At 37.7% G+C, this 17,220-nt stretch overlaps 1 protein-coding gene across 1 annotated transcript in view; it reads left to right on the forward strand.

Annotated features, from left to right (window-relative positions):
* Positions 1-17,220, forward strand: part of TLN2 (talin 2) — a 149,006-nt gene that overhangs the window by 62,283 nt on the left and 69,503 nt on the right. Inside the window, exons 4-14 of the mRNA XM_057399395.1 lie at positions 1,715-1,885; positions 2,494-2,591; positions 3,089-3,218; positions 4,668-4,820; positions 5,627-5,769; positions 7,171-7,298; positions 11,232-11,295; positions 13,336-13,440; positions 14,111-14,266; positions 14,844-14,945; positions 15,832-15,908. Of these exons, the coding sequence (XP_057255378.1) occupies positions 1,750-1,885; positions 2,494-2,591; positions 3,089-3,218; positions 4,668-4,820; positions 5,627-5,769; positions 7,171-7,298; positions 11,232-11,295; positions 13,336-13,440; positions 14,111-14,266; positions 14,844-14,945; positions 15,832-15,908 (1,292 nt within the window). The 5' untranslated portion in view covers positions 1,715-1,749. The remainder of the gene's footprint in view (positions 1-1,714; positions 1,886-2,493; positions 2,592-3,088; positions 3,219-4,667; positions 4,821-5,626; positions 5,770-7,170; positions 7,299-11,231; positions 11,296-13,335; positions 13,441-14,110; positions 14,267-14,843; positions 14,946-15,831; positions 15,909-17,220) is intronic.

The raw sequence follows: 17,220 nt of genomic DNA on the forward strand, positions 1-17,220 counted from the left end.
TATGGTAAATCTCTGTGGAAATACTGCGGAGATGTATTTTCTTTGTCTTGTATTGACTTTGTGCTGCTGCTGCTATACTGAACCATTACTTCTGAAATGAAAACATCTTCTGGATAGATTTTAGGAACTAGTTTGGTGGCAGGGTGAGATCTTCATTTACTTGTCAGACTTCTGCCTAGAATGATCAGTTCAAAATACAGATTGTTTTGTTACCAAATAGTGATAGAGTAGAAGAACACTGAGGTGTGTAGGTTAATGTTTCTTGTATGTTTTTTAGGTTGTTCATGCCTTTTCCTTTGTCAGATAGCATTTCATACTGGTAGTGAGTAGTCCTGGAAGTATTAAAAGGTCTGAAGGAGGATGATATGCTTTTGAGAGGCAGATGGATGGGCTCCCCAAAAACATGGAGGCAGCATAACGCCTTAGAGCCAAAGCTGCTCCTAAAGGTTATCGTACAGAAATGGTTTAGCTCTGTCTATGCTGTGGAAAAGTGCTGCAGTCACTGAGTTCAGTGCATTGACCAAATGTAAACTGTGGTTCCTTCATATTTCTCAAAGTAATTTTGCCAGACTGAGTAATGAACTGTAAAAAGATGCACAGCTGGGGTTTAAATTTTTGTTGAACTACTGGAATTTGTCCTATTCAAATTATCGTCGTCATCAGTAGTCCACAAAATCCCACGTCCTCCTATTTAAAAATACACGTACATGAATTTCTGCAGACAGGATTTGGGTATTCTGGTAGATTCTGTGTTTGTGCAGCAAGGACTTCAGTACTGAAGAGTTCTTGGAGATCACTGTGGAAAGTCTAATGATGGAAGAGTAGTTTGGTGTGTTATGACAGCAAGGGAAGACACTTGAGACAAAATCCAGACTATCTACAAAATGAAGCAAAACAAAATGCATCTGTAGCTTCCTGTTTCTGTAGAGAAATGCTGTCAAATATAGTGAAGTTTCTGAAATAGAACTGAAATGAAAAATAGCTCATTCTTGAAGCTCTGGGTAGCTGGGCATCAGGATAAAAACATCTAGCAGATATATGTGGAGACTTAGAAAAAAACACCAATGCAGTGTTGCATGCTTAAGAATCTTCAGTAAGGGGAAGTTACATACTAACAAAATCATAGACTTAGAACCACAGAATGTTTTGGATTGGAAGAGAGCTTAAATCTCAGTTCCAAACCCCTGCCACAGTCAGGGACACCTTCCACTAGACCAGGTTGCCCCAAGCCCTGTCCAGCCTGGCCTTGCATGTACAGCCAGGGATGCAGCAGCCACAGCTTCTCTGGGAAACCTCTGCCAGTGTCTCACCACTTCTTTAAGTTAATCTAAGCTGTTAGTTACCATCTAATCTAAATGGTCTAATAAAAAAGTGTGGCAAGAGAAAAGTAGTTTTCTGTCAGTAGTAAATATGTTGACAATATATCCTATATGTTTATTGTTTCCCTGTGCACCATTTTGGCATACCTCAGACAAACCTTTACTTATGTGTGCACAAGGTTCAAGCAAATTCATCACAAGATAAATTTCCAGTGTACCAAGAAAAATCCATGGTTTGGATAGTTTCTAACTTGGTGATGCTAATGAAACTTTATGTAGAACTGCATTTGATATAATTCTTATGAACTAAATTCAAATATTTTTAATGAAAAGTTGAGTGTATTACAGCATGAAGTGGAAACCTCTAAGCAATAATGCTGTTATTGTTTTCTCAGATACTTTAGTAGGAACTTAGAAGAGACTTGGCGCCATGGTAGCTCTTTCCTTGAAGATCTGTGTCCGCCACTGCAATGTAGTGAAGACGATGCAATTTGAACCATCCACTGCAGTGTATGATGCCTGTAGAGTTATTCGTGAACGAGTGCCAGAGGCTCAAACAGGGCAAGGTGAGTTCCTGTATTTGTCCTTAGTAAATTCATTGGCTGAATTGAAAGTAAAGAGAGACCCGTTTGGGATTTTCTGTACCGTTCTGTGCTTCCATTTATCTTTCAGGCTGGGCAATTTGTTTTATTTTGTTGTTTGGTTGTTTTTTTTTTTTTGTGTGTGTGTGTGTGGTTTTTTTCCAAATGTAAGGCATGGAGTGAAAGGCACAAAGTGCAAATAAGTTTATAAGTGATAGAAGGTAGCTGCATCCTTTTTCTTCCTTCTGTCCTGACAGTTTTTTCTACAAAGGGTGCTTTCTAAAGCAGTGTTTGTGGCAATGCTCTCTAGGAAAGTCGGTGCTGGCTTATTGTTGTGCCTCAGCAAAGGAAGCAACACTAAGGATTATGAAAGAATAGCTAGACACCTCCAAAATGTGCAAAGGGAAATATTTGAAATGAGTTAATAACTAAAAGCATCACCATGCTGTGCATACCATATTCACAATGCTGCTACATGTTAATTGAGTTTAACCCTGATTTAAGCTTTAAGCTTAACCCTGGTGCTGAATAACCTTGAATAAAATCATGTTGGCTTTATTAGGTTTGATGAGTCTGTCTCCTCTGTTCCACAGCCTCTGACTATGGATTGTTCTTATCGGATGAAGATCCTCGAAAAGGTATATGGCTGGAGGCTGGACGAACGCTGGATTATTACATGCTGAGAAATGGGGTATGGTGCAAGTCTGTTGCTTCTTTCATCAGCAGGTTGTTAGAAAACTTGTTTCCCAAGGAGCAAGAAGAATACTTAGCGTTTGGAGGTGTAGGAATAACCTTTATTGCAAGGTCACCTCAAATAGAAAGGGTAGGCTTCTTTAATACTAAACATGATGAGGTCATACTTGCTTACATTATGGCCAGCTTGCTTACAACCAAAAGGGATTGCTATCCTTTTTAAATGCTAAACAAGCTTTTGCAGCACAAATGTACTTTGGTCTGTCCTCCCCTGTTTAGGTTTTGGTCTAGCCAGCTAGGACAAGCTCATAAAAATTACATTTGCAGAACTAAAACACTTCTCAAGTTTGCTACACAAATAAGTTTGCCTATAATATAACAAATGAAAAATGCAGCTTGGAGGGGTTGGGAAGCAAATCCTGGTTAGGGCATCTAGATGGGTTGGCTTGTGGTGGCTTCCAAAAGCATTTAGAAACAGTATTGTTTACTTTCCAGGATATACTGGAGTACAAAAAGAAGCAGAGACCTCAGAAAATACGTATGTTGGATGGTTCAGTGAAAACAGTCATGGTGGACGATTCTAAAACAGTTGGTGAATTGCTGGTTACCATTTGCAGCAGGATAGGTAAGATTCTGGGACCCACCTGCTTAAGAAGTTGTTTTCACCTATATTTGCATTTTGATTTTTATGCTGTGATATGTATTACTGACTAGAAATTACTGGCATATATGTTAAAATATTTAAATTTGTTATCAGTTAAAATTTACCAAACACATCTCTGGTATCTGTTCTCCAGGTTTTATGAAAGTCTGTAGAGTTAACTTATATCCTTAAACTTCAATATCTAGCAGGTAAAGGCACAATATTATCTAAAAGTATAGCTACAATGTTTTTACTGTATGTTACATTTACATACACTTTCATGCTTAGAGAATTAAATTAGATTAATACTTAATTTTAATGAGATAGAACATAAAATACTGTTAACCTTGAAATATACCTAAACTTAAGGATTCATGTTGTTATGATTTAGGGTTGATAACAGCATCATTTGTGAAACAACACGTGGAAGCCTTCCAGAGCAGCTGGTCAGAAATGTGTCATATTGGTTATACTCTGTCTGTATTTACCTAAATAGAGACATTTTGGAAAACTAATTCATATTTAACTATAAACATGCATGCAGCATGGATTAGCTTAAATCATCTTAAACCATGCTTAATTCTCATTTAGAATTAAAGTGGACTTAATTTGATTTAGATTAATTTGCTTGGAAAGTGAATTAAGCTAAATTTAAATTCATCTGTTTCAATTTTAAGTGTTTCTATGCTGGATTCCAATGTGCTGTGGCTACTTTACTTAAGAAATTAGTCTGACTTATTTTCATGAATGTGATCATGTAGGTGAGCTTTTAATTTTCTTTCCTGTGTAACATAAACATGCTTTACCAAGCAGTGGAAAAAAAAACAAGCAGAACAAAGAAATGAGAGCAACTTGGCACGCATGCTAAATGCGGTTAACTGGTTTTTGATTCAGTTTCATGTAATTTTAATGGGAGGAGTAGAGTTTTAAAAGCCGTATATTTCACATTTCTATTTCTCAGTCTGCTCTGCCACATTTCTTCTACACATGGTGGGCAAGCTGAAATGACTCAGTTCTCAGGAAGCAGTCGTAGGCATCCATGAAAGGAAATTTACTATGGCGTGTCCCCATTTTGGAATTCATTGCTATTTTAAATTCCATCATGTTTTTAAGCATCTACCAGCTTCTCTTGGTAGATGACTAAAAAACTTCAATTTCTTTCCAAAAGTGGAAAATGCAACATATGACGAAGGAATGATGTATTTTAAGGATAATGCCGGATATTGGAGAGGAGTCTTGAATGCAGAACTTGTTAATTTTTCTTGGGATCTCATACCGCATACACTGTTCCAGCATTCCATCTGCAATATTTTACTGTACCTGAAACGAACCATCAATTGGTGGCTTAATATATAGAGAAGAATATTTCACCTGTCCTAAAATGTATGAAATTTTTATTGTTACAAGCACTGGATTTATTTATGATTCCAGGAATAACAAATTATGAGGAATATTCCTTAATCCAGGAGAGCATTGAAGAAAAAAAAGAGGAGAGTACAGGAACACTTAAGAAAGACAGAACGTTGTTGCGAGATGAAAGAAAAATGGAAAAATTGAAAGCAAAGCTTCATACAGATGATGATTGTAAGTCATGGATTCCAGGATAATTCTTCAGTTAATATCTTTCCACGGTTCAGTGCAAGAAAACCATACAGGGATGCATTTTAGATTCTTCAGTGTGTCTCAGTTGATCCTTACCTGTATTTTTGCACCCTTTTATATACAGTGTCATCAGTTTTAAAATTAGGTAGATGGACAAGTTGTTGCATCTAGCAGGTCTTTTGAAGTGCGTTTTGTTACGTTTTCGGTATGGGAGTTGTAACCTAAGTGTGAAGGGTCATTTCTGTAATGACCATTTGTTCCTCTTCAATAAAGTGGGATATTTAAATATTGATGCATGCTGAAAGCCATCAAAAGGGAGTTGTGTCTTTGAAGGTAGGAATTTTAAGTGTAAATGGAGCTTGCCAAAGAACTAAACCAGTATTTGATTAACTGTGACTAGCAGGAAGATGTTTCAAAATTGCAATCAGGGATAAGAAAAGAAACAGAACAATTTGGTTTAGGGGGAAAATATGGAAAACTTTCAAGTAATTTTGCAATGAAGCTTTGAAGATCTAAATGTAGTATTGAAAGGTTGCTATAGTTGTTTCTTCAACAATATTAATGGTGTTTTATGCCATAGTAAATTCTTGTTTCTCAGCAGTGCACTCTTCAGTTCTCTTTTGTAGCCACCTTCAACCTCAATAATTAGAAACAGAAGTGAAAGGAGCATTTTTTTGCAGTGTTTTCCGCCTCCGGTGAAAATAACAATTTTCACATGATTTTCACATCAGCTTTTAACACTGGCAACACTTGGTGTTTAACTGTGTGTGTGTCTGGTTCTGTTACAGTAAATTGGCTGGATCATAGCCGAACGTTTAGAGAACAAGGGGTCGATGAAAATGAAACACTACTCTTGAGGCGAAAGTTCTTTTATTCAGACCAAAATGTAGATTCAAGAGATCCTGTTCAGCTTAATTTGCTTTATGTCCAGGTACAGTATGTGGACCAGAGGCAAGGGTTCTGTCTTGTCTGAGGAAATCTGCGTTAGTTAATTACAAATGTTTTGTTGCTGAAATACTTCATCTTCTAGAATTCCAGTTCTGGATGTGCTTTAGAGAGAAAATAAACACCAGACTCCAAGGATATGTGATAGTCCAGAGGCTTTGCTGATTCATTCTTTTTAATCAAATAGTTTCAACTCACTAAGGACTCAACCAAAAATCCACTGACTTTCACATCCTCTTTCCTTAAAATTAATGAATGTCTGTTTATGTTGTTCTTTTTAGTTTTCCACATTCCCTTCTATAGGTGATGTTTTTTCTGTAGTATGGAATCTCAGCTCAGTCTTGCAACCAGTTTTCTGCTTCTCATCTCTTTCTCACCTGATCAGTGTTGAGAGCTGCTTCTGCATTCACTTTCCAGTCTTCAAGAGAAGCACACAAGACAGGCAGGCTTCCTGTTCAAAATGGTATCATGTAACACAGTGGGTGTCTATCTAGGCAGGCTCCCCAGTCTGTTAGAGGTACTTGAAGCACCTTAGCAAAGCTGAGTTTTATGCATAAGATCTATTTAACTGAAGGCTCCAGTGCAGTGGCCTGCAGTGCAGTTTAACAAACCCCCCCAACACACCAACGAAACTAATATTGCAATGTTCATTTGTTATGCTTGCAGCTTATTCAAATGGGATTGCTCTAAATTACATTTTAAAACTCTGAGGCAAAAGATAAAGATGACTTTGCTTGTAAGACGGCAGTCCATTTTCCATGCATTTTAGAAGACTGTATAACACTGAGCTGTTCTCCTACCACTTAGACTTTTTTTTTTCCAGTTACTGTTGCAACAGTATGTGTTGATTCTGCCTTGTCATTGTTTTATCTATGGATAGATGAGTGACCACTAAATTTAAATACCAGGAAGGAAAATGCTGTTTGCCTTTTGGTGTTCCCATTTCACAATGGTGATACGGTTTTTACTTACTAGATATGCAGATCGTTTTCCCTGCTACTGTGAGGTGCTAAGATGTAAAAGCTTTTACATGTGTGCATGTACACACACATGTATTTTTCTGTATATATGTGTTTACATACACATAAATGTATATACATATGTTGTATTTTATATACGTATGGCAGGAAATGGGTGTCAGGTCCTCCTTTTGATGAAGGTTGTTACAGTCTTGGTTTCAGTAAGTCTCCATCAATATTCACTAGAAAATAATCTAGCCCTTTATTTATTTTATTAGTCCTAAACACATCCAGAATGGATTGATAAAGACACTGAGACAGAGAAGTGTGTTACTGGATGCTTGGGCCATGTTTAAGCTTTCAAGGCATTTCAGAGATGTAACAGTTATTTTGGATGTCCCTGACATGTCTTTGCTTACCTCCTATAGGCTCGTGATGACATTCTGAATGGGTCCCATCCTGTCTCCTTTGAGAAGGCCTGCGAGTTTGGAGGCTTTCAAGCGCAGATCCAGTTTGGACCTCATGTAGAACACAAACACAAACCTGGATTTTTAGAGTAAACACTTCTAACTTCTAAATTTGGGTGACCTCAAGTGTAACTAATGTTGAGCTGTCACAGACTAGATGCATTTTAGTACTTCAGGTAGAGGTAATCAGAGTCAATGGGTTTTCTGTAGCAATCTCACTGTGAAAAGAGTCTGGTTCCAAAAATCAGCAACCCAAACTGATATGAGAACCTTGGGCAGTGGCTTATTAGACAGCACAGGGCAGCAGTTCCAATAGGGTGCCAGTTAAGTATGCAGCGGGATTCCCCAACTACCTGGTAATGGGGGAAGACTTTGATTTTGTTCTTCTATGTAAGTGCCTGCATTTAGTAATGGCATGAGTGAATTAAGCATACATCAGTATATATCACAGATGTTCTGATTTTCTAGGAAAGTAGAAAATGAATGGAAAGATGCTTTGTCATTTGAATAGAGTTAATGTTGCTGTGTATGGAGGTTAAATTTTACAATCTTCTTTAGTGACAGTAGTTAGTTTTTCAGATTCACCCTTTCATGGTGTTATATGAATGGAGATCTAGAACTGTGCACTTTGTTTCTGATGCAGACAGGAGTCTTGCTTACAACTGACACATCCTTTAATCTTTATTGTGAAACTTAACTGCTACCAGCAGGGCAAGTTTAGTTAGACTGAAATGTAGATGTTCCATTTTTTTGCTGATTTGATTTTCTGATTGGTTTTCCTGCAGTAGAATTAACTGAGGGCTGGAGTCTGAGGAAAGGAATGTAGGAAGGTAAAAGAAAGCTATTTAAGCTATTTACTGCACATTCCGTCAAGCCTTGCTTGCATATGAGGCTCACAGATAGCTTAATGGGGTGCACAAAACCATGGGTGCATGTTTGGTTTCTATCCTGTTCCACTGGCTGAGTGCTCAGTGATGACTCCTACACTTTCTTTGTGAGCCTGAGTCTGGGGGTTACTGTATCTCGGGAATTACTTCAATATGGTGGCTTGTTTTGGAACATGCAATGCTGCAACACTGTTGGTTTGAAACGCTTCACTTTTGAAAGCTTTTCCAGAGGTAGCAGTTCAGTTATGCAGACAAACCATGTGAACAAACATTCTTCAGTTCCAAGTAATAATTAGCTTCTGTTTGTGCTGTCTATCTGCTACTGGTTGGCTTATGAACATTTCTTAATAGAGCCACTGATGTCTTGAATGATGGGGACCCAGTGTAATAGCTTCAGTCTACTCATGGTTCGTATTCCTTAGAACAGCGACCAGTTACACAGCAGTCTTCCTCTGGGACTTGTCCATTGTTTACTTATTCTTCCCTTCTGCATCTACTCACTCAAGAGGATTCCTGCAGCAAACAATTAGGGTATTACCTCATGGCAAGCTACTGTTGTGTCATGGTAATGATTTGAAGAGTTAGATGTTCCCAGCAAGAGTCGGTTTAAATTTTTAAAGCTGTAATTCCCCCCACACTTAAGCAGCAGTTTTGTACGCTGCTGTGCAGAGTTGCTGAAATGATCCTAGGGTTTTTTAGGGGTTCTACCTGGTCTCCTCTAGTGTCAAGATTTTATTTTTTTTCCTTCTTTTCAGCTCTCCTATAGTAACTGTGTTTTATAGCGGATTGAAACTACTGGCTGGATGACATTACTACTTAGCATGCAATGCTAGATAGTTTGAAGTGCTTCACAGAATGAAGTCATCACACATATAAAGTGCGTTATCTTTTTTAATCCTAACAGAAATGAAATGTATAAATAACTGCACTGTGTGTTAGAAAGTGAACGTTACTCCAGTGGGAATCATTTGGAATTCAAAAATTTAGAACCTTGTTATTTTCTGCAGAAAGTTTTCCTTAACTATTGTTTTATTTTCATTTAAATGGGCTTTGACTGTATCAGGATCAAGCCTTGCAGGTCACCAAGTGTAATCACTTGCTGTGCTGATTATTTTGTTCCCTGGAAATTCATCCGTCATCCTTTCAGAAAACAAACTTTCTTCTTGTTTTCTTTTTCTTTTTGAAAAAGTTCGAGGTTTTTTAAAGCATCAAACTATGTCAAACTCTTTGGTGGATGAATGCTGCTTATTTTCAAGTATGAAAGTAGTTACGTTTTATGTAAACTATATGCTGTAACTCAGTGTGTGAAATACATTTGAGACGTGTCCATTCACTTGTCAGTGAAACCTGAACATGCTACGGATTCCCTTAAGGAGAATGTGTCAGCTCATGCTGAAAACAGCATGTAACAGAATAGTACTAGTATTTTTTAGAGTTGTTTTGAAACAGCGTGGTTTATTTTGCCATGTCTGCAAGATATTTGTATAGAGAGAACTTTTGTATTCTTTTTTTTGGATTCTTGGTACAGATGAAGATTATTACCTGCAACTTGTTAACGCTTTGGTTGTAGGAATTCCCTTGAACGTCATGCCAAAGTAAATTTTGAAAGCTCTTAAACTATCAAGTTGCAAATAATCCTTCTTCATGCCCTTCCTCATACAGCTGAAGTTTTCATTGTACCTACAGGGGCACACTGTGTTTAAATTTGCTGAGAGAATACCTAATAAAGAACTTACATTAGTCATATGCAAATAGGAAAGGAGCACCTGAAACGTTCGCCTTGGCTTTTTGTGTCCAAGCACAATTGGTGCTCATAAGTTCAATTCATTAATCTAGCCTGTTTTCCTGTCTTAAACTGTCTTTTTCAAGAGCACTGGCTTTACCTTTATGCCAGTGAAAAACAATAAATATGTTGGCAGTTGTGTACAGTCCTTACATACAAATGGATACAAAACGAATTTGGCTGTCCAGCCTTCCCCACCCAATGATGTGTCTGTGGAAATAAATACTGGGAAGAGATTTCATTATCATGTATTAATGAGATGTATCTACTGGAGCATTGTAAGAAAGATCAGCAAGGTCAATTGGTCTCACTTTGTTTTATATTGCTAGAGCTTCATGGAAAATAACCTTTGTATGATAGTAGGTAGTTCTAGCTTTCCGTGTTAATAGTGTGCTTGCTTACTGAGTAAATCAAAATGAGAAGGGGATTCTCCAGTCATGCTTTTTCTGTGATTCTCAGTTTTTAAAAGCATAAGGGAACCTTAGAAACCAGGTTTTTGGATTGTGGAAGTTTCCTCAGACTGAAAATGAGCTGTTGAATATGTGACATAGTTTCTTCAGAGTAGAGTGTTCCACATGGGAAAGTGCAATCGACAAAGGAACATTTGCTAAAGCACAGTGTTGATATGTCTTCAAGTTGGGTTGGTGTTTGGCTGAGATAAAGGGTTTATTTTGTTATACAGCAAGGAAGTGACAGTGATGTGTTTAAAGATTGTGACTTTACCATGGAGGCTAAACTGACTTAGATTGCTTTGTATTCTGACGCCATTAGTAATTGAATGCTACAAAAATTAGGACTGATTTTTTTTTATTCGCTTTCGAGAAAGTGACTGGTATTAAGCATTCACTTAAATGGCTTTGCAGTTTTTCAGTAAAATATTAGTGCTCTAACATTTGAAAGACACAGAGGAAGAACTTGGTCCAATGCATCAGTAAAACAAAGAGCTACTGGAAAGTAATGGCAGTGTCTGAACTCAGATACAGAGGTGGCTCAATCTTTAGCATCCCCTTCTTCCCCCAGATTGCAGTGAGTGTATCTGAACTTAGATGTGAACCCGTCTGAGATGCTGAGAGATATCTATAGTTTAAGAATCGAAAACGACCCAGTTATTACTAACTTTTGATAACTTTTTAAAACATGAAGGGGTCCTACATGGGGATGTAATTGCAGTGTTTTCTGAAGTATGTAAGTTACCTTCGTGCTCTCACCCTACTGAGCCAGAATTTTGTTTCACTGTATAGGTATTTTATGCCTATTTTAGGAAGCTTGAGGGACTTACTGCCAGTAAAGGAGCATGGGAAGCATCTCTCCTTGTGAAGGCACCATTAACTGTGGATTCTTTTTTTTATTAGCCTAAAAGAATTCCTGCCTAAAGAATATACCAAACAAAGAGGGGCTGAAAAGAGAATATTTCAGGTAATTTTGAGACTGAAAACCCTACTCTCTCTTCACTTTCTTTACAAGAAAAATACAGGCTTTCACAGATGTATACTCTGTATATACTCGAATTATATAATTATCAGAAAATCAAGTGTAAAGAATGTCAGCTTTTCTTTTCCTTCTTCAGCAAATGTATTGTCCTGATCCTTTTTTCTTCACTGATGATTGTTCAGTATACTTTGAAGGATAGAGAGTGAATATTCAGTATTCTTAAGATCTTTGTTGCATTGAAATGTAAGGATATGTATTTGTACTAAAACAGAAGCACATTTAGCAAGTAGTTTTAATTTGCTGCTTTCATTATTCGAGGATGAGCTTCAAGTAACACGGAGTTCTTCTAACTAATGCTGGAGTTCAGTGATGTGTCTGGGAACCTCGCAGTTGTAAAAGACTGAAGCAGTTGAGTGTGAAATGTACTGGCATTGTTGGAAGCGGTCTCAGAGTTTGAGTACTGTGGATGCACTAAATATTTGTGCCTACTGAAAAATACTTTTAGCAGTACAATACAAGTAGAAAAAAATCTGAGGTCAGCACCTAAAATCAAGTCATTTGGCTACTGGAAGGACATACCAGTGATTTGTGATCACAGATGGGGAGATGAGTTGAAGAGCAGGAACGGGTCGTATGGTTTCCTGTGTCTGTTACACTCCAAGTCTAGGAATTGTGTAGCTCAGTAAGTCTGAGCTAATAGTACCGCTTCATAAATGAATATGCCTAATGCTTTCCTGTCCCTTTAGTTGCAATGATGTTGCAGTTTAAGCAAAAAAACCCAACTCATACACTTCTAAGTATTGCTCTATCATGCTAGTCATAGCATGTGATTTTTGCCCAATTCAAATATGATCTATGAGTAGTTTCAATCATTACATGCTTCAGCACATTGATAAGAACCTGATCATTGAGGGCACTGATGCTGGGCAAAGGTGCAATAGCAAGTAGAATAAGCAAGCTGTCTTTCTGATAAAAATCAGCTGTTGCCCTGAGGCATAACACTATTGAGTTTGGCAGGTGATTTTCACCAAGTACTCACTCTGCAGTGACTACATTTGGGCTCCTTGCTCTTTTGGATCCCACTTATGTTCTCTGTGCACTGAAATTGAGAGACGTAATCAGTCTATGTCCTTGGGATGCAAAAGGCTTTTTGAAGTTGCAGTTGCTCATGCTAGTGCTTCTCCCTGAACCATTGTCAAGATGGTAACATAAACTGGAGTAGCAAAGTGTTTCCCATGTTCTTGGTGCTCCCCCAGCTGCCATCAGCCACTATGAGAGGCGGCAACCAGCAATTTAGAAGAGTGCAAGGGGAATATGGAGTGTGATAGGGATCCCACAAACAGTATTTAAATAGCAGGACACTGGGAGAGGATTTTCAGAAGAATGGTCTAGGGTAGGACAGCAGATGCTGTTTGAATACATAATATTGGTAGCTCCATTGCTTCCAGGTAATAGTTTATTAATGAGTAAGTTGTTAAAGTAATAAATAGAAATTGAGAGTTACCAAACAAACCTAGATGAGTATTCCAGGATTTTTATTTAGAAAAATTTAAAAAAAAAAACAAATTTAGAAAAATCCTTGCTGCTTCTTCATCTATAGAATTCTTTTCATGTGATGGAAAAAATTGTAGCTAACAGTGCAACTGCAAAAAAAAGCCTATTGGAAGAACCTGCAAGAGATGAGAAATGGTCAATTGCAAGGTGTGATGCGATGCCTACATGAGTCAGAAGGTTTGGGCACAAAGAAGGAATAAATAGTCTGTTCCTTGGAAAAAATATGGGTCCTGGAACTTTTAAATTATTTTTTAAAGCTGAGGAAAGAAGTGTTAGTTTATGAAGCCTAATGGTGCACAGGTTATGTCCTCCTTTGTGAGGAATTACAGGATACAGGTAACATTTTTTAGCCAGTATTGTTTTCAGACACTGGTTGTAATGATTATTAACTAAGCATCCTTAAAAAGGCAAAAGCTAAACCCTTTGTTTGTTTGTTTGTTTCGCCTAAGTGATACTGAACTCTCTTTACAGGAGCACAAAAACTGTGGTGAGATGACTGAAATAGAAGCAAAAGTGAAGTATGTGAAGCTAGCCCGCTCCCTGCGGACCTATGGAGTGTCCTTTTTTCTTGTTAAGGTAATGTAGATCTTGCTGTGATCATACTGTATGCTTGGTTATGTATTTACCTTAGATTCTTCACTAAGCAAAGGTCAAAGATGTTCTTTTAGCCTTCTGTCTGAGAGCAGCATTTGGAAAAAGGTGTAAATTACATGTGGGACAGAATTATAATTTCAGTGTAGATCCTTGTCATAGTTCTTCCAGAAAGTTGAGTCTGTCATGATTTAAATTCTTTAAATCAATATTTCTGCTTTTTCTTTTGATTAGCAACAAAGTACTGTCTTCAGAAAAACATTAATAAAGAGCTCATAAGTTGTTGCCGTTTATAAGTTTAATGAGAATACAGATTGCATGCTGAAAAACTGCACTGGAAGAAAGGCTTCATCAGCTGATAAGGTTTTACAGAGGCCAAAGATGTGTTACCACAATCCCTAAAATGCTGCTGTTTCTGGGGGAGGGAGAAGAGGGAGTGTCTTTTGAACTGCATAGTAAAGATCCAGTAAAGACCAGGGCTTCCAAACGTTAATGCATTGCTTGAAAATCCCTGCCTGTGACCAGACAAACTGAGCCTGGAGTTTTAAATTGTCCTAGTCTGCATGCCAGGTGCTTTCTTCTGTCAGTATATTCCATCATGCTTTTCTTTCTCCTGTGGCAAGCTCCATTTGAATGAAAAACAATTTTGTTTTAGGAAAAAATGAAAGGCAAAAACAAGCTGGTTCCTCGTTTGCTGGGTGTTACCAAAGACTCGGTGATGCGTGTGGATGAGAGGACCAAGGAAGTTTTGCAGGAATGGCCACTGACAACTGTAAAACGCTGGGCTGCCTCACCTAAAAGCTTCACTCTGGTAACCTTTTTGTATATATTCAGAGGCAGAGGGATCTATGTGGCAAGGAGAAAGGAAGATGGACTTACATTCCGAACAAATTCTTCATTGTAACTTGTTCTGTCTGTAATTTTCTAGCATTATATCGAGTCAGAGTCCTAAACTAATTAACTGGCCCATACTGCTGTCTAAAATCAATCTGTATTTTGACGTTTCTAGATGGACCAGTTGCCCAAAAATACTATATAAATCTCTTCAAAAAACACCAATTAAAACTGTTTTGTGCCTAACCACTAATGCTTTCGAATAGAATTCTGAAGACTTTTCTCCATCCTTCAGTGACCGAGTCCGATAGAGCCAGACTGAGAATGGGCATTTCAATTTATGAAACATCTGTTATTAAACTGCAATAAAAAGCATTCTTCTCCTCTTCTGCCTCACCCTCCATATATAAGCTGGCTTAGAATCTTGGAGCAGTTCCACTTATAGTTGGATGTAATAATATGTCTGTACAAACAATTTTAAAACCTGAATTCTCTCATATTTGGTACTGAGAGGGATATTTTAATTTTTATTTTTATTTTTCTACCTCCTTCAGGATTTTGGGGAATATCAAGAAAGCTATTACTCGGTACAGACCACTGAAGGAGAACAGATCTCTCAGTTAATAGCAGGTTACATTGATATCATCCTAAAGAAGGTAAAGTAACAAGATAATGTAGTAAAAGCGCAGTAAAAAATCTCTGTACAGCAGTGCAAAAACTCGAATATGTGCAAGCTGCAGTTCTTTTTCTCTCATGAAGTCAGTGTCAGGTTTAATAAATGTTAAATAAACTGCAGGTTTCTATAGATAGTTTAAAGCTTGATTCAAAAGTAACTTCACTCTCTAGTGCAAACCGAAAGCAGCCTTGCTGTCTTGATAGAATACAGATGTATTTCCACTCCCTTCCAGTCTTCAATTTCTTCTTTGCAATCTGCTGACACAGACAGTTTTAAAATGAATGGAATTAGGAACAGGTTAACTAATAAACCCCCATGAAGCTTCATGATATGAATGAGAAGCATGCAGTTTCCAGGTGTCAAGCTGAAGATATCTGTGTTTGAGGCATGTATGCATATAATAACATTTCAGGATGCTAAATATGACTTGTAGCTGAGTTCCAGTTATCTGAGGCGGTCTGATGCTCCCGAGTTAGAAGAGAACAGGGAGAGACATGATACACGTCTGATCTGTACCAGGATTTGCTGTTGTTGCGTATCACTCAGTACTCTAAATATTTTTTGTGAGAAAAGACTTATCTTGGCACTTTTTTTATACCTTTGTTCAAAAAAGCACCAATAGGCTTTTTTCCTTTATAATGCTTAATCTGCCACGGCTTAGAACTTGCTCTGTTAAATGCTGAAGAACACGTCTTCTGAGGTAGGGGGTATTGTGTCACACACTGCCAAAAAGCATGGTGTTCGGCACCAGACATGACTGCAGATTATTTGACTAGGTTTCAGATAAATGACAAGGAAATGGTGGAGAGAAAGCAAAAAGCAGCACACGTTGTTTGATAACAATGTTATTTTTATTTCCCCTCCAGAAGCAAAGTAAAGATAGATTTGGACTTGAAGGTGATGAGGAATCAACCATGTTGGAAGAATCTGTTTCACCTAAGAAGTGAGTGTATACAACAGAAGGAAATGCTCTTTGAGTGATGCCTTTTAGCTGGGGCAGCTTTTTTTTTCAAATGCAATACTGTGGTTATTACTGTTAAAGAAGGATTTTCTACAGGTTATATCAACAGAAGGAAGTACTATCCCCAAATAGTTCAGCTGGCTCCTAGCTTCATTTGACGACTAAAGAGCAGGTATTTGTCACAAAACTGGTGGTTAAATAAACCAGCCGTGGCACCAGCTTGTAGTAACTTGACCCTTGAGCAAAGGAACTGAGGCTGTAATTCAGTAGGATGCTGGGGAAGGTACTTCAGCAGTAGTGAAGATACACTATATTTTTGATGTTCATACAAATACCTAGGATTTACAAGGTTTTAGTTGCTTGTGTCTGCTAGGTCTGCTAGGTAAATTAAATGTCTGTCAGTTGTATACTGAGTCTGGAAGAGAGCTGCCTTATTTCATCAAATTGATTTAGACAAATCAGATGTGTGGTGTGGGTAAAGGTAGTTTTGATACTAGTAGGTCAGACTATGATTCTGATGGGAGAGTAACTGAATATAGCAAAAGCAGATCTGCAGAGCTGGCCATGCTCTTGAAAGGAATATTCAATCTTTCCTTGCACTGAAAGATCACAAATAGGTTTGTGGCATTACAAGCTGTAATGAGCTACTCAAGTCTCCTCTTGGAGCTCTGATTATGGCAGTGTCAGCAGTGTGTATGTGAGAAGTCTATTTGATTTACTGTTAGAACACATGGTTTATAGGAGATAGACTTGTTAGATATTTAATGTGGCCTTATGTGAATTTTCAGCTTTTGACAAATCGCACATGTTCAGATGTGCTTGCTTTTGACACTGCCCTTTCCAAATCACTTCCAGAATATACTCTTAGCTAAATTCTGTCCAAAGAAGCCCAAAACTTGTAACAGATGAATACAAGGTTTTTCCCAATTGAAATAATCTTTTTCGTAGTAGAGTTGTTGTTAAAGCTAGACCTTCTAGTGTTAAAGCTTGAACCATGTTTAATTATGAACAGTATATCTGGCAAAGTGCTTCATGAGCATGGATGACATAACTATTATTCTTGAAAGTATCCTGCCTCCCAGCTCATTATTTGGTAGGCTGCCAGATTATTAGCAAATACTGTGTATGCTTGTGTGTATGAAGAGGGAAGAATGTTAGTTTTTTATCTTAAATTTAGGGATTTCTTGCAAAATGTTTTCTGTTAATCAGCCTATGAAACAACTAAAAGCAATTGTTATGCCTTAAGGTTCTGTCTGTCATGCGTCTGGAAGGGGTAAAGCTATTGTACCACATA

Source organism: Pezoporus wallicus, unplaced genomic scaffold (genome assembly GCF_028554395.1).
Source record: "Pezoporus wallicus isolate ANWC-B61680 ecotype Strahan unplaced genomic scaffold, APGP_CSIRO_Pwel_v1 contig_3952, whole genome shotgun sequence".
Taxonomy (NCBI): Eukaryota; Metazoa; Chordata; class Aves; order Psittaciformes; family Psittacidae; genus Pezoporus; species Pezoporus wallicus.